Source organism: Aythya ferina (assembly GCF_964211825.1).
Source record: "Aythya ferina genome assembly, chromosome: 2".
Classification (NCBI taxonomy): domain Eukaryota; kingdom Metazoa; phylum Chordata; class Aves; order Anseriformes; family Anatidae; genus Aythya; species Aythya ferina.
In genome coordinates this window covers 138,566,644-138,593,757 of record NC_140297.1, presented here as the reverse complement: position 1 = coordinate 138,593,757, position 27,114 = coordinate 138,566,644, and the positions used below count along the sequence as shown (strand labels likewise).

At 35.5% G+C, this 27,114-nt stretch overlaps 1 protein-coding gene across 9 annotated transcripts in view; it reads right to left on the bottom strand.

Annotated features, from left to right (window-relative positions):
- The window catches only part of VPS13B (vacuolar protein sorting 13 homolog B), a 459,486-nt gene that overhangs the window by 312,807 nt on the left and 119,565 nt on the right, over window positions 1–27,114 (bottom strand). For all 9 annotated transcript variants that reach the window (XM_084510475.1, XM_084510471.1, XM_084510472.1 and 6 more), the window contains 2 exons: window positions 4,971–5,105; window positions 3,894–4,067 (listed from right to left, as the gene is read on the bottom strand). In XM_084510475.1, the coding sequence (XP_084366601.1) occupies window positions 3,894–4,067; window positions 4,971–5,105 (309 nt within the window). The remainder of the gene's footprint in view (window positions 1–3,893; window positions 4,068–4,970; window positions 5,106–27,114) is intronic.

Here is a 27,114-nt window from a genome sequence, read left to right as displayed (position 1 = left end):
TAAAGCTCTCCATATACTGGCTATGCATGCACTCACAATTATTCAATATGGCAAACCAAATAGAGCTTAATCAGCTCACCTCATCTATTCAACAGCTGCCCATAATTAAATACTAACACCCACATTCATTTTGCAATCTCTCTATTTCTCTCAAAGGCCAGGTGAAATAAACAAGGTCTGCAGCTTGCTCTGCGGGTTAATAAATCCAAGGTTATTTTAGAGAAGCAGTAAGACGACTTTCCCAAACCTGGGGCTCGTGTAATCATCTCCGCTCTCTCACATATTGCACATGCTGCAGTTCAGATAAAGACTGGGGATCACATCCACTCATTTTTACAGCTATGCACACAGATTCCTGGAGTGGTTTTTCATACAACAAATATATCCAAAAGGACAAGGACCAGCACGCAGACTTGTAATTAAGGACTGAACAGAATTGTATTTATTTCCTGTGTCCCTAAATACTTCCTCTAACATAGGTTTATCAGTTCTCGGTTGTGCTAATGCTACTTGGTGCAGCAAACAATAAAATATTGTTACTGAATAATCACCTGTATATGCATTTGTTATACATAATTTCTACTTTTCCTGTAGGTGCTATATATAGTGCACTTTATATACCCAAAAAATGTTACCTTTTTTGGGTAACATTTTATAAAGACATTTTTTCTCTTTCCTGGTTATACCCTATGCAGCATGCTACTGCAAGAATCGTAACGTTTCTCTCCCTCTCAGTAGCCAACAAGAAATAAAATACATGTGTAAAATGCTTTATCACTCCAATTCTAAATACACTGCTTTATACGCATCTTTGCAGGGCCACCTGCAGACAAGAGGTAAAAGGAAGCTGCCCATCAGTCTGGGTCATTCTGGATCAATGGATTCAAGTGGTACAATGCAGTAGCTGGTTGCAACAAGAGGAGATAAGATCCCCTACCTGTTCTCCAGGTAAACTCCAGGTAAACTGGCCCTGAATTATTCAGGGAATGCATGTCATCCATGTGCACTGCCTCCTCCCTGGTACTTTATACCCAAACAACTGCTTTGGTTTTAATCCCAGTTGTTTTCCATTCAATTTTACAGATGCATAAGGAATTCATTAGTTACTCTTCCTTCACTTAATTTTTATATAAGCAAAATTTGAAAAAAAGCAAAACAAAAACACTTGGACAGATATGGTGTTGTATTCCAAGATTCTTCCACAAACTCTTTATTTTGTGGTCCTATTGTTTGCTAGAGTACCCAGAAGTTCCTCTGCAATTACTGTTTTTTTTTCTTGTTTTTTTTTTTTCCCACTGAAACTTTCTGGGTTTTACCCAGCAAAGCATATTACATTATCCTGTTCTTAATGGAGGTGGCTCATTTGCAGCTCTAAAGCTTTGTATAGTTCCAATATACCCACTTCTCCCTACTGCACAGCATGACCAGCAGCTTCACTGACATCATGTTTGCCAGGTTTTCTGAATCCCTCTATATGGTACTGAGTTTACCTGAGTGCCAGGTGACATCTGAGTCCATCCCGCCAAACTCCTCCTTAGCTCTTTCAGAAGCCACATGTGTCGTGAGTGTAGCAGCTAAACGTCTCTTTCTGTGTAGCCAGCCACACAGCCCTATCTCTAGCAATCTGATAGTACAGAACAACACTAAATAATTATTCTTATCTTGCATGCATAGCTTTTTTTTTTTATTATTATTCTTTGTACAAGCAGGTTGCACTATTCTCTTTGCTCTCCTTTGCAGTCTAAACTTCTATTCCAGACCATCATATCTAACATTATTTGGATAAATGGCTCAAATAGCACAACTTCAGTACTGCCACATCATCTCCTGTAATACAGCTTTATTCCCCTGTGGCATAAGTTGAATTTGCTGTCAAATTATCCAGTATAACTTTAGTTCCCAGAAGTGACTGCAACTGACAGCAAAAGCATTTTTATGCTCTCAAATCATTTCATGTTTTCCTCTCCACGTAGTTTTCATAGTCTTTATGGAAAAGATATACACGTCTCCTGTGTTGAATGGCCTCAGTTCCTTCAGCAAGTATTTGAAAGCAAAGGCTTTAATCAACTCCCTAATCCTTCGTATTGAACCTGAGATAATTTAAACACAACTCCTTTAAATTTACTTTAATTTAAAACAACCATTATTTGTAGTACACCATTCTCCACATTTACCAGGACCAAAGCTTTAAAAATCCGTCACCAGTGAGGTGGTGCAGTAAAATTAAAACTTTCTGCATTTAAAAACAGGTCTCCATTCATCTGCAGAATAGGTACCACAGACATTTGTCTATTAGGAACCAATTTTTGCTATATTATTAGCTGGCCTCTAGAAGTCCCTGCATACAACTCTGAACCACACTTCATTTGTTGGTATTTTAATTCTCTTAGGCATTGTCTGTCACAAACTATCAAATCTGCTCTACAAGCTAACTAGACAATACATTAAGCTGATGAACTACAATATATGCATTAACCAAGACCAGTAACAATTACCATTATTCTATAATACAGGTGTTTGGTTTTTTAAAAAACATATTTTAAGAAAATATTCTCAAAAAAGGCAGAAAATGCAATAACAAATAACAGTAATTATTATTATTATTATCAACATTTAAAAGTTACTTAAGTGAGACAGCAGAATCCACCAGATTTTCATCATTTTCTTTCCTCAAAAAAGAATCTGAATAATTTGGAGACTCTTGAATCATCAATTACTTTTAGGCAATGTTTTAGTGGCAAGAACTTAAGGTAATTGTTAAAAAAAAACAGTGTCATAAATATTCCCAATATGATACTTTCCAAGAAACATATGAGCACCGTTACTGAGAAAATAACCTAAAAACTGCTGGAGTGCACAGTGCTTACTAATATTTTCTTTGCATAAGAAAAGAAGATTTTGCTTATATATGCGCACAGAAGTTACGAAGATGGTAATAAATTCACCCTGGCTTTCCAGACTAATGACATTCAACCATTTCATTTTTTTCATTTTTAATGGAAAAGAAAAAAAAAAAAGCATACTTTTAAACTGTTTTTGTGTTTGATAATACTGGGGTCAATTGATTCTTTTGCTTTCCTTTAATTAGATTATTGTTTGTTTTTTTTTTTCCTTTTTTTTTCATCCCATCCTTAGCAGAGAAACATGACAAACCTTTTAATGAGATTTGCCAAATGCAACATACTGACAGCAAAACCTAGATCTATGTGTATTTCACAAGCTATATTACAGTTATTTTAACCTAGACAGATGTCAAATTGTCTGTTTTGCTTGAGACAGAACAATGTTATGTTTAAAGCCTAGAGAAATCATAAGAATGTTAGATAAGATTATTTATGCCCACAAAGTCGACATCTTTATCCAACCAGATCTCTGGAAAATACTAACTTGTTTCTCATTTATATATCCACTACAACACCAAATTTAACAGTCAAATGTATACTCACAAGCATCTTAAAAATCACCTTCTTATTATTAATTTTTATGATAAATGAGTTCTTCATTAAATTCTAAATTATCCTGCAAATTTATGTGAATCAATTTCAATGCATTATGTCAACTTCCATATGAGAAGCTCAAATTATTAGAGGAAAGAAAGAATAAAGCATTTTCAACATTAATCCTGCCCAAAAAAATAAAAACGATTACAAAAGGTCCTGCATAATTTATTTAAAAGGCAACCAAAGTCAGTGAAGCATTTCTTACTGAAGAGGACATAGATCAAAATGCTGCTATAAGTTTTTGTCTCATAGTGAGCTGAAGTTATTATGTGTGCGGTATGTGAAAAAGATACTTTGGCATTTGGCACACTTTATATCAAGCCCCTCTTTTGAAAATTACATTGGATAGGAAAATGTAATGCGATACCAGCTTAACAAGAGTTTTGCACTTACCAGAATTATGGCAGTAGTCCATATACTGTGGAATTTGGATTGTAAAGGCTACCAAATCTGGAGCTAGGAGAGATTCTGGCTTTCTACTCTCATTCAGCCATTTACTGCTGTGTAAGTCTCTGGTGTCAGAAGGCCCTTGAATTAAAGGAATCAGCTTCTCTTTTCCACCATCACCTAAGATAAAGATTAGAGTTCTTACAGCTTTTATTGTAATAAGATAATTTTCCAACTTATAAACATTCATTAGTCCAAAGAGGGTATCTATTAGTGTTGTAAGTACAGAATTAAAAAAGGAAATAGAAAGATCAACCACTTATAAACTATTAAACAACTTCCTTAATGTTATCTTGTAAATGTCTTTACATCCAGGAGGATTTCATAATCAATTCTCTCTAAGATAGTAATTTCCATCCTAACTTTATAAAAAAAGTATATTAAAATATCATCATGATCTCATCAATGAAGTTAAATATACTCCATTTTTAGTGTTCTTAACACTAGCTGCCAAATATATATATAAATATAATATATATAAAGATCATAGATACTGATTTGAAAAGTAGCTGTAAACTTTAAAAAAAAAAAAGTTAGATAAAATAAATGTATCATAAAACCCTCAAAAATTTCTCAGGTGAAATACTCGTACCATTTACAGAAAAGATTTACAGAAAAGGAGACATTAAAAAAAAAGAACACAACATTAAACTACTAAATTATGCAAAATGCAAATATCCTATGTAATATGCAAATGCAGTTCTACTCCAGTTTCTTCAGTGCTTTTAAATTCATTTTTATCTCAGAAGAAAAAAGTAAAATCTTTATATTTTTCATTCAGTGTCAACATTGGATACACTGAGTCCAGGCTGGATCATCCTCTGGCACATCATCATAATAATAATAATAATAATAATAATAATAATAATAATAATAATAATAATTTTTAAAAAGAATACAAAAACCCCTCTCTGATTCATAGGAACAATGAGTAAATTCTTGTTTCAGTAACTCTCCTTGTAAAAAGCAAGGCCAATTCTCCTATACAGGCAATAAAGTTTTACATGGTCCAGCTGCACATACCTGGGGCTTTGGCACAAATTTTTATTGATCCCACGGTCCCAGAGGCACATTTGACCAATGATGTGCTGCAGTACTTCAATTCAACATTCTGGATTGAGCCCTCAAGAGTTGGCAGGGGATTCTTAGATTTCACACCTAATAAAAGAAAACTGCAAATGTACTAGCCTGTTGAATTTAAATATTTTTATATTCCTTCACCAAGGCATTTAAACTTAATTATACTTTAATTATCTACCTTAGATGTTCTTATAGCATTTTTGTTGTGATTTGCAGTTTTTAACTGGAAGTGAGAGAACACTGTATACAGGTATTTTAAATACAAACAGTCATACATAAACTATATGTAGATACAGAGAGAAAAACACACAAGGCCACTTAGATACTGGAATCATAAATATGTATATATACACATACATACACTTTTGTTTTCAGTTTATAAGTGCCACCTCAACTATTCACTTTCATGTTTTTCTTATGACCCTTTCATTTTGGGACTTTAAAATGACTAAGTGTTTTCAGCTTACATTTAGACAATAACATTTGACTTGGTAGCAACGTAAAAGCATTAAATCCATGCAGCTGAAGAGCACAGAAGGCCAACACGCTTGACGTTTTTCGACGGAAACTAGAGTTCAAACCTTGCCTTAGGTCACAAGTGGAAATAAGTTCTGGTGGTCTTTGCTCAGCCCCTGTTTGTGCACACCAGAAAACTACCACACGCTTTGGAACAAACCACTGCATTGGCAGGCACTTCTGAAGAGCTGCCTAGAACTGCAGCAGCAGGGGATGTTACAAGTCAGGACTGAGATATGTTGGCAGCAATCTAGAGGGCAGCTTACAAAACAGCCCTGTGCCATGTAGAGAGGAAGCCAGCCCTCCTATTCTGCACAGAGCTACCTATCGGAAAAAAAGAAATACATAAATTTACTCGCAAATGAGAAAGAAATAGTTTCAACACCTGTAAGTAGCATGAAAGGAAAAACTAACAGAAGTTACCACTTCTACTATTTTTTCCCCCATGCAGAAGTAACTGGGAATTTGGAATCAGTAAAAATTGGCAAGACCTTCTTAATTATGCAAGTATTAGCGTAATTACGGAACCATCTCCTTACATACGTAACATGGATTTTGGAACAAATTCTATAATTATGCAAGGAAAGTATTACAGAATATCAGATAAAAATGAAAAAGCATTTTGATATGGATGTCAAGACAGTTACACACATTAAATAATATATTGTCTCAAGACTGAATCCATTAGTTTTTTACAATCTCTCAAAGACATCACCAAAATAACAACCTCAACCTTTCCCTAGTAAAGAAAAATTCCTAAAATTGGTAGGAAACAAAACAAAAAAAAAATCAGGATTAAATCTAATAATTGGGCCTAATTTACTGTGCCTATTTCAGTTCCTAAAAATCAAAATTTATTTGGTAGTACACATAAAATCATTCAGTAACCAGACTTCTTGCTGGATATCTGTGCCGTATATTTACGTTCTGGACATAAATATTTTTAATGTAAATTTTTTGTTCTGGAGAGACATTAAAATAAATTTTGAATAAAAAATACTTTCCAAGGTAGGAAGAGAAACAGCCTACAAAGGGACACACGCATAACAGACTGACACATGAAAGCTGGTTCTATACATACTTTCTTATAAAAATTTAACCTGTTTTCTGTGGTCAAGGTGTGTCCAGCCTTCTCCTAACTTATGATGCAGGAAGTTTTCAGGCTCAAAGAATGCTCGCTGCAACCCATTTGTATGTCTGGCACTATTACACCCCACCAGCTTTCAGTCTAAAAGATAAGCCACCAGTTTTAGTCTCCTGAAAACACCCTCGTACACAATCTTGCCTGGGGCAAGCCACTTTTAAAGCTGAAAATCCCCTTTCATCTAAGGTTTTATATCAGAAACGATGCCTGAATTTGTCACAAGCAGGTAGTTGTCTCTAGGCATTTCCTAGTCTGGGCTCTACCTCCCCATACTTCCTACACTTCTGCAAACATAGTCCATTGTGTTGAAAAAAACAAATATTTGTTTTTTCCTGTCTTCTACCTATTCCAAAGCAAAGATAATAAAATATTGTTAGTAGCAGCCAAGAGTACACTCGAAGCAGAACAATTTGGAGTTCACGATCTGACCCTAATTTTTCAAGTCTTCACTAAACTGGAAGCTTCATGCTATATCCATCTCTCAACAGCTCTTCTTTGCCTCAAAATACAAGCTGAGATGTCTGATACATTCCTCTCAATTCACCACGGAAGATTAAATCCTTTTGAATCTAAGTATTTTCCAACATGAAGTCCGCTTCTAGATGAATTACCAGTGTGACAACCTGTAGGTACTAAGGCTAAAACTTCCCATGTTAGTTACATGCGTGACTGGAACTGTTTTAATATCACATCCAAGACCAGGAAAATGAGTTTCACGTGATTGTGCTACCTATTTGTCTCTGATCACTCCTATTCCCTTACCAAGTAACTTCTGGACTTATTGAATTTTAGCAAGATACAGAAGAACAATTAGAGATGTTCTATAATCTTCATGAAAATCTGGGTGTGCATTTGCCCTGTTACCTAAACCATTAGCATATTCCCCAAAAACACAAAGCACAACTCAAACTATCCAGGGCATTTTCACCCAGCCAGCAGTTAGGGATAACATCAGGAAGCTAGGAATGTCAAATGGCTTGGCCTTGAAGAAACCCCCAAACCCTCAATATGTGCTCATATAATTAACGATTATGTGATTAACGACTACACTTCAATGCACATGATGAAGAAGTAACTGAGCAGTAAGATACTCATTTTCAGAACACCTGTTAGAGGGATAGGATGAATACTTTCCCAGCAAATTTCAACTCTGAAAAGAACATGAAAAAGTATTGTGACATAGCAGTCACATCTCCCCTATTCTACATTGTTTTGACATCAATTTGCATCATCATCCTGTTCTGTTTTTACACCTGATAACCAGAGCATACCACAGTAATCTGGCTGAAGTTACAAGAAAAATTAATTCTGCTCAGGTTTCACAGCTCTGAGCTAAAGGATACTCAAAAAAAAAAAAAAAAAACCAAAAACAAAAACAAAAAAAAACCATCTACTGAATGCTAAAACCCTATGCAGAGCGTGCACTAAAGAATATGAAACTTCGGATGGCTACCTAGACTTTCATCATAAAGACAAAAATCCACCTGACCATACAGTGACTCCCCTTGCCAAGTTTCAAATCTCATTTTCAAAGCACAAAAAAAAAAAAAAAAAAAGATATTTTTGGTGAACCATTCATAAAGAATAGGTTTAAAATAGGGAAACAGTGTATTTTCTTCAACCTCAGAAAATCTGGGGCAAACGATGAACTACCTTTCACAGAACTTGTCAAATTGGCAAGCTGTACCAAAGAGAAGTAGGAAGCCTTATTTCCTACCTATCTGGCCTCTGACCATCTGTAGTTTCCAACCTTCTGTGATTCTGTGAAGAACTGAAGGTAGAATTTCTAGGTTGGAAGAGACCTCAAGATCATCGAGTCCAACCTCTGACCTAACGCTAACAGTCCTTGACTAAACCATTTCCCTAAGCTCTACATCTAAACGTCTTTTGAAGACTTCCAGGGATGGTGACTCCACCACTTCCCTGGGCAGCCCGTTCCAATGCCTCACAACCCTTTCGGTAAAGAAGTTCTTCCTAACATCTAACCTAAAACTCCCCTGGCGCAACTTAAGCCCATTCCCCCTCGTCCTGTCACCAGGCACGTGGGAGAACAGACCAACCCCCACCTCGCTACAGCCTTCTTTAAGGTACCTGTAGAGAGCGATAAGGTCACCCCTGAGCCTCCTCTTCTCCAGGCTGAACAAGCCTGCCTCCCTCAGCCGCTCCTCGTAGGACTTGTTCTCCAGGCCCCTCACCAGCTTCGTCGTCCTTCTCTGGACAAATATCCTCCTTTATTATCTCAATGATACTTTATTATCTCAATACTTTATTCCCAAATATCCTCCTTTATTATCTCTTCCATAATGACAATATCATTATACTCAAAGTCTCAACAATTGTATACACAGCTAAGATGTTCCTTAAATACTTTTTTTCAGAAAATAAACGCTTAAATGAGTGAAGACTAGGGATCCCCTCCCCTGTAGCATTTATAAACTTTCCAGAAGTCTTCTCAAAAAGTTGTTTCAGCAGGAACATGTTAATATTCCTTGATAAGAAATGCTCCAAGTATCTACCTTCAAACTCAAATTTCATATAAACATTTCACATTTATTTTATTTATTTTTTAAACTAAGACATTGAGCATGAACTCAAGGAGGAACCAGGCAAACCAAACCTTATTGCAAGCAGTAACATTATCCAAATTCAGCTTCACAGAAGTTCCTGAAAATGAAGCATGAGAATGGCTTCTTTTTGAGGTGTACGACAACAGTGTAGAATCAGCTCTACTTGATTTTCTGGAACCACACTTTAAAAAGCAGCACCATGATTTACTTGAGTTTTCTGTTCAGTGTAATTAAATATTGGAGAACAGAGTAAGCATGTCTATTTTTCAGTGCATTTCACGTTTTCCTTAGTTCATTTATTATTTTCATCAGGAACACGATAAACAAAGACTTCATGGAGACAGGGAGATATGCATACTTGCCTCTACCAAATACAACCCCAGGCTACTTCCGAACAACAATGAAAATTTTCTACTTGTGTGACTTTTGTAATAGAAATATCTTGCCCACTGTAAAACTACTTGCAATAAAAGCCACCTTACCTTCCCAATATCTAACCAGGTTGGTACTTGGTGATCAAACATCATCTGCTGTAGCCAAATCAGAATACCTCACACACAGAAACACACCACCAAAGGCCTATAAAGCTCTTCTTTCCATGCTGCAGAACTCAAAAATCCACAGAAAGGTTTTCTAACTTAAAATCTAAAGATCCATTTCATTCTAGAAACATGTACAGAAGCATCACATCACAGGGAATGATCTCACACACTTTAAAAGCAGGTATTCACATCCCCTCCCCAGCTTTTTTGACATGAGCTTTGGGCCTCACTTCCCCAAACCCCTACCCCAAGTCCCTGCATTGGGTGACTTTCTATGGGCAAGATGGATGGGGAAAAAAAATACCTAGAGACTGAACACAATTTTGTCTTTACAGATCAGCCCAGAACTTCTGTTGACAAAGCTGTCAATTCTGAGCAATAATTTAATTTAAGACCTGTTAAAAAAATTACCTAATTAGTGATTTTTACCAATGGCCTATATGTCTTTTACCAATCCATTTGTAATAAAAGGAATTTGCAATGATTGGAGGAAAACCAAGAGAAAGTCTTAAGTGATCAATAGAAAAGACAAAAAAAAAAAAAAAAACAGCAAAAGAGGTATGTTACTGATTCTTGGGACAAGAGTCAGGACCGTGTGCCCCCAAATCCCTGAAATATAATAAATAATTCTTTAGAAAGATCATAAAAGAGAGAACTGCAAAATATGAAATAGGAAATGAATAAGGCATGACTAAAACTTCTAGAAGCAGCTCCACATGAGTTCTCCCCATATTTAGGTTATGGCCTCAGAAGGAAAAACTGCAATATTTAAAGCATTAAGTACCAATAAACTATGGTTTGGCTACATGATATAGTAAAAGATTGTCACATACATGTCAAAATGATTTCAAACTGAGTAAAAAGATCAACCCATGAATAAAAGCAAATAACTATTAACCAAATGAAATAACATTTAGGCCTAGGTCTTTTACTGGAATCAAAAAAGTTTCAATTATTTTCACAGAAACTTAAATATAAGTTCACATGACTAATACAAAACAGCTAATAAATAAATTAAAGCATCGCAGAAACCTCACTTTTTCATGGAAGACACTCATCTGTGGTAAGTTCAGCCTCTGCTTCAGCAGTGCACTCAGTGAGGACTTCAGAAAATCTGTACTGAACTAGGTTAGAGATGGCTTTTGTGAGGAACTTGATGTTAAAAACAAATTTTGTTCCTTCCTGCCTGCAGTAAAAATGTAGCTGAAGCCATGAAGACCAGCTCTAGCTGGTGTCAGTGCTGCTTGTCATCTTCAAAGCATTAAGGGAACGTGGGCTTTCATGTTTTTCATTGCAGCAAGACAGCAGCAGCATGGGCATTTGAACATTTTATTTTATCTGCTTCCTTGAACAGAACACCAGAGAAGAAAACATTGGGTGTGCATTCTTGTTTTTGGGGTGTGTTTGTTTTTTTTAATTGGAATAAACAGAAAAAGAAATTTTCTACAATGCATAAGTCAGGTCACAAAAACTTTTTTATTATTATTATTTTGTGGGAAAACTATATATTTGTGATTAAAATTCCTCAAACATCTTTACTGTGTTCACAATTCCACTTTTTTAATTTGTCATCATAATCTGCAGACCACATTTTGCAGTCTCAGTGTACACACTCATAAAACTATTTTCTCTCTTCTTCGAAATACAGCAATTCAGACAGCTTATTTTAAGCAAGTGTCTGTGGACAGATCTATTTTTTTCCTAACTGAACTTTAATTGGCAATATTAGTGCTATTCTGATTAATATAATTATTTATTTTTTCATAACGGTGCCAATCAGTAGACGTACTGATATTCTAAGAAATTATTTTCTCCTCATGTCTCTCTAGAGTTAACAGGGATCAACAAGAGGAGTCTGATAGACTTGTTTCTAATGTCTGGTGATTTGGACAGCTTTTCTTCCGCCTGTGCTTCTGCCACAGTACCATATCTAAAAGAAACCTGTCCAAAAACGTACAGATATTAGACTTTATGAAGTGTCTCCCTCACAAAATCACCTAGACACAGGCCCAAGTAAGCAAGATATCACACTTAAGCTCACACTACACAGCACGGACCTTCCCCAGAGATGGCACAGGCCTTAGGAAGCTCCCAGGGCTGCACAGGACAGAACACAATTTAGTAATGGAGATTAACATATTGCAAAAAATTGCTAAAGAACAACAGCATTTCACCTACAGGAGGAGTCACTGAAAACTGGCAAAACCCTGCTGCTGTATTCCAGTTTCAAGACTACACAATGGCCTTCATAGAGCTCCCCGCTTGCCTTAATCCATAAACTTTCCTGTTTTCCTAAAATCCTGCTTTAAAACTGAGACAGAAATAAGACACCTGTGATTCAAGGACTGAAAATCAACATTAGGGAGATCACAGAATATTGGGAATAACATGTTGAGGCATCCTAGGTCAGAAGTACCTCTGTATTGCTGATAATCTGCCTTAAGTCACATAAGGTAATTCCTTCATTTAGCTCATGGAAGAATTTAACAGCTATTAAAAGGAATAATAAATAATAATAATAATAAAAACTTTACTGACAATATATATCATAGGGCTGCAAAACTTTCCAGAACTCCCTTCACCCACCATGCATGCACCAGGCAGCAAACATTTGCAGACTTACCATGACCTATCAAGAGGACAACTACCATCCTGCAACATCCTCAGTTTAGGGTATAGAAATACAATTCATGCATAGCCTGACCTGCTGTTCCTTTTAATCTAAACTGAGAAGGAAAACTCTCTTCCAACTTTAAATATATAGCATGGCAAACAGCTCTAGATTCCCGCTGTGAGAAGTTTAATTTCGGGCAAATGCCTCCTTAACCTTTTTATTCCTAACATTCAAGTAATTCAGGCATTGCCAACTATAAGCTAACTGAAGCAAGTATTTTAGGACGTGGTAACATGACACTGGACAGGACACAAGACTAGAGTGGCTTTAGTGGCACTGTTCCTGAGATTCTAACTAAAGGTTCAAAAAGGAGGACTGATTTTCCTTTCTATGGGATTCAACAGCTGCATTTCAGATACCACTGTATCATTTGACACAAATGGTAAGAACCCAAGTTAATGCATTAAAATAACTTTTTTTCTTCCAAGAAAACACAGAAACATGGTCAGAGTCTGAATCCTTAACTCTCACAAAGTGTGTTCTCTCAACACTCATATCTATACATAGTAGACAAACACTAAAATGACATCCACTCAAATGCTTCCAGGATGCAATAAGAACTTGAGAAACTTTCACCGCAAAATACTTGAAGCAAGATCCCAAAAAAGACAAAGACAGGCTAGCGCACAGAGGAAAAAGCTTACAGTTTTCATCCCTAGAAATATGTCCCTTTGTTAGAAGTGTGCACTCACAATCAGTTGCTTTCATCTTGGTCTTGTATGCCTTCTATCCCTTTCAAATACGGTAGTTTGGCTGTATGTGAGGTCAAGTCCAGCAGGTGATGTGTAATTTCAACTGATTTGCATGAAATGAATATTCTCCTGCCTATATGCTAATCTGACCACACAAAACCTGAACTGCATTTTCTATCCTGGCTTCCATTAAGACTAGAGATTTGGTAATGATGAAACTAATAAAGCCCGGTTTCCTATGAGCTTGTATTCCTTTAAAAAGCCTCATTCATCAAAGCAGGTCCACACCTTAAAGTGCTATGTAACATACCTACTATGCAAGATAAGAAATGCTAAATCTTACCTACAAATGGTTGTGAGCTTACCAGTAACCCAACATAACACCTGGTCACCAGCTTGTTGTCAGATTTATCTAATGACTGAAATTTGTCATAAACTCCATCTGAGATAACCACATACTGGACAGAATGGTTATAGACCAGCAGAAAGGCCAACAAATTGAGGAAGAAGATGGACAATAATTCTTCAAGTGAAGCAGCAGCAAAGGTTAATAAAAATTCAAATGAACGTGGGTGTTCAGTAATAGTATTAACAAAAGATAATCAACAGCTGAAATCTAAGGCATAATCATTAACTGTTTGATTTCTTGTGTTGCTGGGCATGGAATGAAAAAAAATAACATCTTTCAATTAAGTGAAGAAAGCCAACAGTGACATGGTTAAAAGATGGACATCATCTCCTGTGGACACTGCAAAAAGCAGGACATGCTAGAAGACTAACTCAGACAGGATGGGAAAGTAAAACATGATACAGATTACATACAAAAAATACTTGGTATTATTGAATAGTTGGCAATATTGAAATAATGGGTATTATCTAGAGCAGTCTCCCCATTCTTTTCGTTCTCAGATAGTACATGCTGCTTTAAACAACAAAATTACCTGGGGCTACCCCTTCTCATGTAGTTTTCCAGACGCGTGGATGACAAGATTTCACTTTCTTTAAAAACGAGTTTTGTTTCTAAGTAGAATATCATTCTTATTTAATGACGGCTTGCTTTCTGTATTTCACTCCATTTCTTCGTATCATGGTGCTCCCCCCAGCAATTTAAATATACATGGTTTAGGATACAAGCTTAAAAAATACAATGCTCTAAATTTAGCAAAAATGTTTGTTTTCTTTTAAATATTCTTTGCCACTACTGAGGGCTTAAAAAGAAACAGTACATTTAGTGTCTGGAATGGCAGTTTCTTACACCAGGAGGATATTAACCTTTAATCCTTGAAATCATTAAAGAAATGTTTGTAGAAATATTTTTAGCCTCTTTATCTGGTCAAAGTACTGGAAGTTAAGTCGTGTCTGTACAAACCAATCATTTCACCAGCAGTTTTATATTTCTTTAAAGCCTCATATAAAAAGCACCTGCTTAAAGTGAGTAATGGAGTTTTATATTCATTGCACTTAGGAACAGCGTATGTAACCTATTCCGTTTTCCTCCCTTGTGGAATATATTTCAGCTTATATTGCACAGCACATTACCGATGTGTATAAAGACTCTCTGATCAGCAATTTGGACTGCAGACAGCAACCTGCATGAGTACACTTTTTTCCCTTCCTTAAATACAGTATCCACTTGATTCAGCAACACAAATTAAAACCATCCTTTAAAGATGATGATCTCACCTTCACAGTGAGTGCATGAAGCACTTACATGCTAACACCCTAACAATGTCAGGCTACAATCCGCAGCATACACCCCACACAACCAGTTGACGTGCTGTCACCATGAGAAGTTAATTATCTTATAATCTTCCCTGGGCAAGGAATAGAAAATCTCCACTAGCGTGATTAATTTATGCGAGGTTAAAAATTTTACTGCCAATTTAGATATGTACTTTAGAAAGCTCATACACAAGGCAAAATATATATTAAGGATGAAATTTAATGCTGGAGTTAGCATTTTGTCAACAAAAAGCATTTTAAGAAGATATTTCCATAAAACAAAATATTAAAGCACATGCTTGTGTCATATTTTGAGAAATTTAAGGAATTCTTCACCAAAAACTCAGCATAAGAATTATTCAGCAGAAGAATTATTCAGTACTGTTTTTGTTTGTTTTTTTTTTTTTTTGAAAAAAAAGTATAAACTTTCAATAGCCTAACAACAGTGATCTTCAATTACAAGAAAATTAATACTATACTCAAGAATGTAAAGTAGGTATGACCACAAAATAAAAAGCACGTACTGTTTTTTCAGTCAGCTGCTCTTTCATTTGAAAAGCAATGGTGAACTCTGAGAGAACAATTTAAATAATTTATGTGTAAACAATATATATATTTTTTTTATAATTAACCGGAATCATACAATTGTACTCATAATTTCATTGTAATAAGCACTACTATATTATACACAAACATATTGATTTCAATGCATTTCAAAGAGCGTGCTTAGCAGACTGATTTATCCTCTGTGCACAGAATCAGACACTACCTAAAAGTATACGGTTAGTCTTTGTATCTTCTTCTACCCATGTACCTCTAGGTTGATAAGTTTTAAGTAACGCAGAAAATAAATTTGCCAGAACGACTTAAACCAAGCATAGAATTACCCGTCAATATTATTGCACGCAAGTACTTACTCACTGATCTAAACAGGAAGAAGGGCTATATTACATTAGCTTGATTAGTACCTCATGGAACACTGCTGAAGAAGTTTTGAGGTCAAAGCAAGTTTACATAGCCCATGAGAAGTGGAAGGATTAGATATTCTATATGCATGCATATGAAGAAGTAATATCTGCGACTAGGGACATGTATGTTTTCTAACTTACTGTTATTAGGTTAGCACTACAGTTTGTTTGTAACACGTTTTAATTCTGAAAGTACAGTACAGTACAGTAAAACTTGATACATCTACCCAGCATTATAACATCTGAGGAAATAGAGAGGTTGAAATGAAATCCTGATAAATCTTCGCAGTACCTTAGAGTGAAATCCAAATTTAGGTAGAATTTTTGACACAAGACAAAAAAAAAAAAAAAAGTATTAACAACTGAAAAGTACGGGCAACTGACAAGCTTACAGTTTTTTCTTCTATCAATGAAAAAATAAGTCAACTTTTTAATACAGAGGAATGTGATCATGAACATGCATTTTTAACTGCTCTGTTTCTTTTGCCAATTAGATGTCCTTAACATAATTTGCAATTTCTACTGAACATCCATATAGGTATCGCAGATCAACTTAGTTTATAAAAAAGAAGCTTATATGAATGCCAGTTGTATGCTTTTCAACAGAAGGATGTAAACTTATTTAGTGATCTGTTTTTCTCTTTCATCTTATCTCTAGTTTCTGTGTAGATTTATAATGCTCATTGTTTCCAATTTTAACAAATCACCTAATGGCAGAAAGGAAAATATGTTAACCTTGGAATTATTTGCAGTTGTAGAAATCCCTTTTGTCTGGCTCATGCAAGGCCTGCAATCTGTTTTAAACACAGATTGTCTGTCTTTTGTCTGACAGCCACCAAGCTGCACAAATTACTTTCTGCCTGTTCACCTGTTTGCAGCTGTGTCTGTAAGCTAAGGATTCTGTAGTTTGACTTGAGCAACCACACCAGGATTGATGACATGTGCTGCTGATAAACTGAGCAATTTGAAGAAATTACTGGCTAAACTTATTGAAAGACATCTGTGCATGAGCTGAGAACTAGAAGCCTTCAATTGTGTGTTTGCAACCTGCAGCGGCGGCAGGCTGTTTGAAGTGATATCCTATAAGAGAGCTGGCCCTGACACAAAATAACTAGACCATCTTTGCAACATATTTCCTCACAAGCAGCAGAATTCTGGTCTTTTGGTCTTAAATACGCTTCTTAAATAGAGGATGTAACAACAATTAAGACTTCCTATACTCATTTAGCAGAAGTAACTTCTTTTGAAGTGTTTCTGTTTTTCACTCAGCTTTGGCGTTCTGCATTATTTCTCAACCTTCCCTGCTGTGTAGGCGAGTTTTCAGCAGTAACAACTTTAGTAGAAGCATCTCACAGGCACAAAGTCTTTTCCATTAGCCAACAAGACATGCATCTGCAATACTGCAGGGTACATCTCAACTCTGCCTTCCACTTAAGTCTATTTCATTACCTCTTCATACTAACACCTGAAGTGTCTTTCTGATATATAGCAGTCAAGAAGTTTTGTTTCTGAACTGTGTGAATCTGGGGAGTGTTTGAACTTCTGGGGGATATTTACAAACCTTCACTTTAAGCTCCAGAAGCCAAAGACTGCTATCTTACGGCGAAAGTGTGAATGCACGCGTGTGTATGCATTAAGATTTTGGTTTTTAAAATCTCCACCAGTCTGGTGAGCTGTGTATGATGGCAAGTCATTTCTAAGCTGTACACAGCATTTAACAAAACTAAATCCTGAAGTCCTTGGGGATATGGTCTATAGTGATATACCTCAAGGCTGCTCCCCTGATGTTTGTTCTTAAGCATTTAGCATAAATATGTTTCAAGTATGCACTGTTACAGAGTAGGCCTAAGCAGAATTCTGTGTGTTTTCACATGCTTTAGTAGCCCAGAGCAAACAAATCAGAAAACACACTAAAATACTTTCAACAACCAAGACATGTCTGTGCAATCTGTTAGTTTCAACAAAGGAAATCAGTGTCATCTGCATTTCTGAAGTATTTGAAGAGAAATACTACTTTTAAAGGTATTCTTCACAAACAATGTCTACTCACAAGGATAACCGTTTTCAAAATCCACATTGTATTTGATGAAAAATTATCACCGTGCTATAAATTAGACACATTTGAAAACAGGAAAGCAATGCTTTCAAGTTAAGTAGCTATATAAATTGGGCTTTCACATTTCAGAACCCATAAACTGGATTCAACACAGAGCTGAAGTGACCTCCTGAAAACAGGGATATATAGTGTAGTGTATATGCATACAATAAATCAAGTCCTGATTATGTGCAGCTAATAAGTATACATCACTAATAATAAAACCCTGAAGACTCTCCGGTACAGCAGATATTTACTTAAATACAGTACATTTTTATCTTTAACCTCTATGCATATCGCAAGTTCAAGTATTTTTAATGTCAGCTTTTATTTTAAAAGAGCTAAGTCGTGAGAACATTCTTATGTACCACTTCATAACTCTGACACCAAGTATGTATAAAAAGATTAGCCTTTATTTGGTATAAAATCAGTTGGCAGTTTTACATCTGTGCAATGCAACATAAATACCCCAGCTGGCATCTCAAGCTCACACACATATGGACTTCAAAACAGAAACTTCCTTATTTGCAGCACTGCCAGGGTAATTTTGTATACTCTGCATACTACAGCTATTTGTCAGGCCTCTGCAGGTGTGCAGTGCACATAAACACACAGCTGTAGTCTAGCAAGCCAAGTGTTCCATCAAACACATAAAGGGAGACCTCAGCAGCTGGATTAGTCATCCCTGCAACAGGTCCAGAGAGAACAATATGGGTTAGTATTTTTGGAAAAGCATGGATGGTAAATTTATGATTATGCTGGCCTTACCAAATAACTGCTGGATTGTGTCATTTTTATGCAATGTCTACTTATTAAAGTTTTTGTTAGAATGGCTGGAACAGACTGAATATTTTTTAGTTTTTAATATAAACAATAAGGTAGTTTATGTATAAAATAGTTTATTAAGTGCAAAATGTTAAAAGGTTTTCATGCTAGTGGTTGGTTTTTGACAGATGTTACAATTATTTGCATTGGCTTTAACAGACAAATCACTGGAATCAATTATAGTTAGCATATCATAAAACTTCTTACTAGTTATATATTATACTTTGTCACATTTACTATAACTACATAGCATTTTTCTATCTCTCTATGTATTTCATTCTTAACTGCTTAGTTCACAGGTGAATATCTAAATGCACTTGATAAAAAGTGCAGAATAAACAGTTTTCTGTAATTCGCTTGCTCATTAATTTAAAGCATGATTTTAATATAAAAATATATAAATAAAAAATAAAATGACTCTCAGAAATGTGTGGAAGATAGCAGCATCTGTAGAACTTCAAGGTGGTCATACAGATGTTAAAAATATTTTAATGAAACAGTAAAAGCTGTAAGTCTAGTTTTATGCAACTTTGCTACAAGAAGCTTCATATGTCAAAAACAAGAATAAATTACTTAGGATAAAGAAGAAGAGCTTTAAAGTAATTTGCCGCGTATTTACCCAGAATGCTCAATGTACAGTGCATATTTTAGCATTTAAAAACTGCCTCAAAAACAGATGAAAAACCATGAACACGACCAAGACAGACCTGTGACAGACTTCATCCATTAAACATTGAATTTAAATAGTATGTGTGTGCACGTGCTTGCTTCTCTTTGGTGTTTATCAATCACAAAATCACAAATCATAACATTTTGAACAAATCACAAAATTTTGCCTATATGTTCTCTTTCCTGAAGACAATGTTTCCACATTCATGTTAATAAAGCTCTCCTAGATTTCACGCGCTTGGACGATGACACCAATTCAACACATCAGTAGAGTGGATATTCACCTGCACTGAGAAAGTTACCCCATTTTTTGTTAGATACAGCAGTATTGGACAGAACCTGGGAACACCAAGAGCAGGAATTCATCCCGAACCGCCACTTCTCATTAAGGTAATTGCACGATTTAAAAAAGGAAGAGAAGAAGGTTCCTAAAGGTCGCTTTCTCAACTTGACCTAATGACATTTCAAGACCATCCACCAGAAATATCACCTCTGTTGGCTCAGTAATATACTCTAATATATCTAATATCTAGTAATATACTAGTAATATTACTTTTTTTCTGGTAAACCGAAGACAGGGTCCTTGAAAGAAGCAATGGAATAGGGCAGAACAGACTGATGGTTTGATGGCAATGTAATCAAATTTTAATGGCATAATATACCATTGATGAACAAACTATATTCAAAAGAAAAAAAAAAAGAATTATCTTACTTGTCTCCCATCATATAGGAGCTCAGGAGAAATCTGCAAGCCCTACTTCAAAAGAAAACTAAAGCACCTTTCTTTAAAATAAATCAATAAAAAGTATCATGGAATTATAGAACAAATTAATAAGGTGCCCATAAAATAAAACTGTGCTTTTCTAAACAAGTAGTCCTCTTGACAATAAAAAAAACACTGAATTTTCTGGAAATCTTTAGGAAATTATAACAAAAATTTCTAAAAGATTTATTAGAGGTCAAAAGTGTTAATAAAATGCAATGGACCGTAAAACAACAGAGATTTGAAGGAGGAGGGGAGTGAGAGGTAGACAGGATGAGTGGGATTTCTTTTTCCTAGGCATTACAATGATACAACAGATTATACAACAGATCTATCAGTCAGAAACTTTATTCAGCTACATTTCTTGTTTTGATTTATTCCAGAAGGCGTTCATACACTCTTGGGTAGGATTGGATTAAGATATACACACTAGAACTGTGCCTAAAATCCCAGCCAGCTAAGGTGGACAAATAGTTGAATTTGAGTTTTCAAATAAAAGAAAACAAATGTGTAGATTACTGGATTTGGAAAAAAAATCCTGGTTTTGGCAGGTATTTCCTGTTTGACCTAAAGAAAAGCATTCAACTTCTTTACATTAACTTCCCTAGAGAAACACAAGGTCTTAAAGGAGCATTTATTCATTATCCAAGGGAAGAGTCATGTTTTGTAATAATTTTATTAAAATTATACAAATTAATCGTGACAATTGCATAGAACTACTATACCACTGATGTTATATATGCAGATCTAAATTAAAAAAATCCACTTGAACACAGCGAAAAACCTTAACCTTGCTGCTACAGGACAATGTTCTGAATTAACGGAATGTCACAATGTGATATGCATTAGATTTAGTATTGTCAAGTCACTTGGATTGAGCCTTTCAAAAAGCAAACCTTCCACATCACCTGGCCAAATGAAGGACTCAGACTCTCCTGGAGGCTCTGTATATTCTACTGCAAGTATTGTAATTTTATACTACAAATGCATGGTGGTTGGACAGAGGGGATGTTCCTAGTACAAGACAGAAGACCAGGAAGGAAAGTTGTGAATCCTGTTGTAGTAGTAGGGCCCCACAAAAAGTCCTCATGAAGCCAGCAAAATGTCAGGCTGTATTTTCCTGAACAGCCAAAATGTAGAACTTGGCTTGCCCTTGTTGTAGGTATACATCTTGGTCTGACCTGAGCTGAGACAGCCCTCCGCAATTTAGAAAATAATCTATGCACACCATGACAACAGCTTCCCTTAGCCCCTTCCCATATCCTGTGGAACTGCTTTCCAGGACAAATAAATCAAGCAGTAGATCCCTCTTTTCTATCTAGAGAGCTCAGGGAAGTGAAGTACTTTAAATGAAAGGTCCTCTCCAGGCAGGAAAGTGAACTTCTTATTTGAGCTAGCTGATAGCAAAATGCAGATCTTGTTCTATGATGGATGTATCTACATAGCTAGATGGCAGGAATGAGTGTTTTTTTTTAATGCTTTTTTTTTTTTTTTTTGCATACTCGTTAGTCAAGTAGTACACAGAATTTCTTCCAAATCCAGTAATCTACACATTTGTTTTCTTTTATTTAAAATTTAATTTACTGAAGGATATCTATAACTTTTAATACAAAATTTAATTTAATGAAGTTATGTATCTTGCCTAGCCCAGGAAAACTACAAGCTATTGCTGAAACAATAAAACCAACTTGCACTTCAGTTAATCCATTGACACAGTGTATCTAAGGGAATCCACACACAACTACTGGAAAGATGCAAGGATTTTCTAAATTAAAGTTGGAGTTTCAGCACTGACTTCTAAATTTCAGAACATGCTATTGCTAACACATTTAACATTGTGTAAGAAAAGCATTTATTGCCCCCGTTGAAAGAACTTATCAGCTGAAAAAGGGACAAAAGCAAGATGGCATATGAAGAGATACATTCTTGGTATACAAATTCAAAAGTATTAAAAGTAAGATTTTGTAGTACAGAGAAGTGGATGAAAGAACTGAAAAATATTCTGTGATTTTAGTCTTTATTCTAGTTAAATCTTTTTTTTTTTCTGGTAAACATTACAATGAAAACCCAACATCTTCAAATACTTGAGAAATGCATATTGACAGTATTTCCAAAACATTTTAAAACCCTGAAAAAGCTAAATTGATAAGGAACTCGTTCCACTGAGAACTACACTGCTACCAAAACAGCTGAAGCAACATTACCAAACTGTAACCCATTCCAGACCCCTTCGGGCATCACACAGACCAATGCTTACTTCTCTGTTCATTCCCACGCCCACTTTTTCCCATTTTTCTTAAAATACAAGCTATTTTATAGGGTGATTGTAATATGATACAATGATCATTGCTGATTGCAGTTAGAAACAGACCCTTCTAATCCAGCTGCTCTCCACTTCAACAAATGCCATTTAAAAGCTACTTCATAAAAACATTATTGCTTCATACTTAAAAGACATTAAGTCAAGATTTTGGAAATTCCATTCACTTGATTATATCAGCAAGTGCACTATATGTTAGATTTATCATTAAAGCAAAATCCATGAGAACTGTTTTCCAGACTTTAGTTAATGCTCTTATGACACATTTGGCCAATGAAAATGGATGAAAAACAGTAGTGCTTTGAAGCAATAGCCAGTAAATGCCGCTGTGGTTTACCAAGAGTGGGATGCACAACATATTAGACCACAGTTAATGAAATTAAACCATTTCTTATGTTTCTGAAATGTGTCCTGTATTACTTGCCTGGAAACTAAACAACTGCTTCATCTTTGAGATTTTACTTCTTTCTGTAGTAAATAGTATCTCTTACATCTACTGGTAATTAAATCAGTAAGCGACTACCACTGTTTTGTATTTTATAATACTATTTAAGGCAAAATAACTCAATAAATAAATGCATGTTCTTTTTTGTTTCCACATAAAAATTAAATTGTAACTTTATGTTCCTTATTCAAAGATCTGGGGAAAAGATTACTGCGAGGATAAATAGGATAAAGTATTTGCATACTACCTACTTGTGTGAGATGTGCATCGATAAGTAGTTTCCTTTCATAATATGCCCATGAAATGTGGATTTAATGTAATGCTTTCTTTACACTCTTTTACAGGGGGAAAAAAGCTCTTCTGGCAAATATTTTGGTGCAGTCGATTCTAAAGCTTTAACTGCAGCCTTCCTGCACAACTTATCCAACAAAGCAATGAGGTGGGTTATTTACCAGCATAAAATACTATTTACCTCTAGTCTTCTGAAGCCCTGAAGAACCAAACAGATAATTCAATTTCCAAATCAATTTACTTCTTTAGCATTTTTAATGATTTACATAGTAATTATAAATCTATGGTTAAAAGCCTAGCTAAATTAAATCCTTAAGAAGACTATGTCTCCTTATTTACATCAAAGAAGGTATGAAAACATATTTTTTCTCTGAATTTAAAGCAGAGAGCTCAAAGGTTAAAATGAATTGCTTTCTGGCAGCCCAACCAGCTGTGGTCTCAAGCTAAGAACTCAATTCTCCTAAGTCCTTCAAGCTGTCTAACTGAAGTCCCTCATACACTGTATTTTAACAAGTTAATTTATAACTCAGCAATGTTAACTAGTAAACTTCTCCGATTATCATACTTAGTTAACAGTGAAACTCAGGGATGGTCAATAGTCCAGGTCATATTGACGCAGTGTCACTGTAAGAAGCCACCACTACTCTTCTCCAAGGACTACCACAGTTGGGCCAGTGATAGCCATTAAGCAGCAAGAAGGATTTATATGTGAGAGACTACCCATGAAGTAGCATCAACAAAGAGATGGCAAACAGCAATATTCCTTCTACTATCTAAACCAGAAGAGATGACAGTTTATTCTCATCTTGTCAGCTACTTTCCTGTTTGCTACTTAAGAACATTTTAGAAATTTATTTGGAAAAACAGTCACGGAAGAATTAGAGCTCTTCTTCACTGATAAGAGGAATGAAGATACGGATCTTCCCGATTAACAGAACAACGTCCTTTCAAATAAATCACTTCTTCCAGATAAAAAGAAAAAAAAAAAAAGGTAAAGGCAACAAAAATTCAACAACGGAGCTCTCAGTGCAACTTTTAGTATTGAGAATGTGATTTCTGTACGTATTACAACAGAAGTCTCCTAAAATATTAAAATTAGATAATCATTGTGCTTAGCAGAAAACTGTCTTTATTAGCACAAGTGTTGAATAACATGGCCTTTAACACAAGTTACACTGCACACCGAAGTGGCAGCAAAGCTCAGATCTCACAGCCTCATTTCCATAATCACTTTCACATGTCCACAATGCATTAAGTACAGTACCATCTTAAAAATGAAAAGCAGACATTCCTTTAGAAATTAATTCAATATTTAGCATGTCACACTCAAAAAAAAAAAAAAAGGTATTTCATAATGCAGAAAAATTGGAATTTAATAAATAACTATAGGTTATTATTTTGTTTGCTTTAATTTTGTCCTATAGGCACAAGCATGCTCTACAGTTGTTAAAAGATGGCAGGCACGTCTAGAGCAACATATTCTAGAGATGTAGCAAGAGGTCTTTTTCTGGAAATAAACATATCAACAGAACCCATGAAATAATATGGAACCTTCTTTACCATGCATTTCCATGTACTTTACATGAACTACGTCTGCTGATAGACCAATCCCAGTAGTCTCCATCCACTTTCCACCAAGAAACACGTATCACAGAACATTACATCCTATCAAATTGTTTTCCCACAAACAAAAATGTAAGCCTACACTTAACATGTATATGTATCTAGAATGCAAGTAGTATTGGAGAAGTCACACTTAAGGTTCCATGCAGATTACTGTGCATATTGCTTCTCTACACACTGACTTTCAAGAGGATCATATTCTTCACTACTTTTGGGCTATCCATACTCAATTTAATTCTCACGTTAAGCTTAGTTCAGAGAGCAATTGTTTATGGAACAACACTAAAATCACTACATGCACCCATGGCACTGCTCATCTGTAAATATTATTTCTACACACAGCCTGCGGCTCTTCTCACACCACAACAAAATAAGCTAAACTATTAAACCCTTCAATGTGAAGAACCTGATTATCTCTTCTGGATAAATGGCATAAATTGTGAGACTGGAGAATTAGTAATATATAAGTAGAGCTAAGTGACTTTCTCCCTGAAGATCACACAATAAGATATGTTAAATGAATCTTTACCCTGCATCTTCTTTCTGTACTTCTCATTACACTACCACAAAAAAAAAAATTAGATGTTTTGTGTATGCTAATGGGAATTAATTTTGTAGAAAGAAGAAAACCTTACTCAGCAAATGGGTAATATACCAACAATAAGAAAACTTCTCAAACTGAAGAGTGTGAAGAACAGTAGAGCAAGGGAAAACTCCTCCTAACGTTCAATCATATGATAAAATCAATAAAATGTATTCTTACTTCAAGCTTCTTCATTTAATCACAATACAGTAGCTACTTCTTGTAGCAGTTACACAATACACTATAGTGTAGCTCTCAAGACTTCAGGCGATACTATTAAACGCAGGAAAAAAATTTTCAACACCCCAAACAGAAAGCATAATTAATAATCAGACATATGTTTCAAATGAATTCCCCGAGGAAATAGTTAACTAATAACCTTTTCACGGAGTACACAGAAGCAATGTGTGGAACAGCTTTGTGAAATCGTAACTGATGTTTAAACTCAATAGCTCTCAATAGGCTTCATCCTACCATGAGAAAACGTATCTGCCAATACATTCACAGGTGAAAAAGATTCTGGTTGTTATCTTGCCAACCTGAAGTATCTCATTGCAAGAAGAGACAATACACTAAGGAAATACCATAAAAAGGCATAGACTTGTTAGAAAATCAAGGAATCAGAAGATGATGTTAATATGATCTGTGAAAAGTCAATTGACCCTATAACAGTGACTTTTTTTTTTAATTAGATAAAGGTTGTTTTATTTTGTTTGTTTTTAAACTCTGGTGACAAAGTTAAAATAGAAATACTTCCCCTGTACTTAAGATTCAAATGCCTTTTAAAAAAGAAAATGTGTCCATACTGTTATGGCTATACATAAATAAAATGTGTAAAATAAAACAAGCCAGAGAGATCCTTTCTTGTACAAAGAATGCACATTTTTTTATTTCCTCTGCTAAATATGTCATCACTGTAGAATAGGGCCAAAAATATCCAGATGTTTTAATAAGAAAGATCAAGAATAATCTTGTTGATGATTAGATTTTATTTTTCTCTCGAAGACAGTTGTTAAAGATGGAGGCTGCTGGCAGTTTTAGAAGCCTGTTCATTTAAAATTATTCTAACAACTTCTGCACAAATAATGTATTTGTTATGTAAAAAAAGGGAACACAGAAGCTTTACAGCTCATTAAGCTGCTTTTCAACTGCACATAAGCTGACAATTCCCAGTTATATTCCCCAAAATTTTGCAGAAGTGTAAAATATTGGTGCTGCTATTGCATAAAGTGTGTGGTTTGGAAACTAAAACAGTACTGGCAAGTATCTTCGAGGAATGCCATCTGAAGAAATCCCAGTAGTGTTGCAGATCAGTTACCAGTATAAAAACCAGCACACCTATACAAACACATAATATACTGAAGGGAAACATAAAGGCGTGGGGATTGAAACAAGGGAAAACACTCCTCCTTGCTCCCATTGCACCCAATGATCACGCCATAGGCAGACCATTCAAATGCCAAAGCCATCGAAGGAAAGGTTAACCCTCCATAGGAAACAGAAGTCCCAAAGGAAATGAAAGTGGAAATGAAACCAAGGGAAAAAGGTATTTGGCTCTCCACCCTAAGAACTGCCTACAGCAATGCATTACAGAGGCGTCCCTGGAGCCTGGCTGGGCTTCCACAGCAGCAGCATTACACCCTGAGTA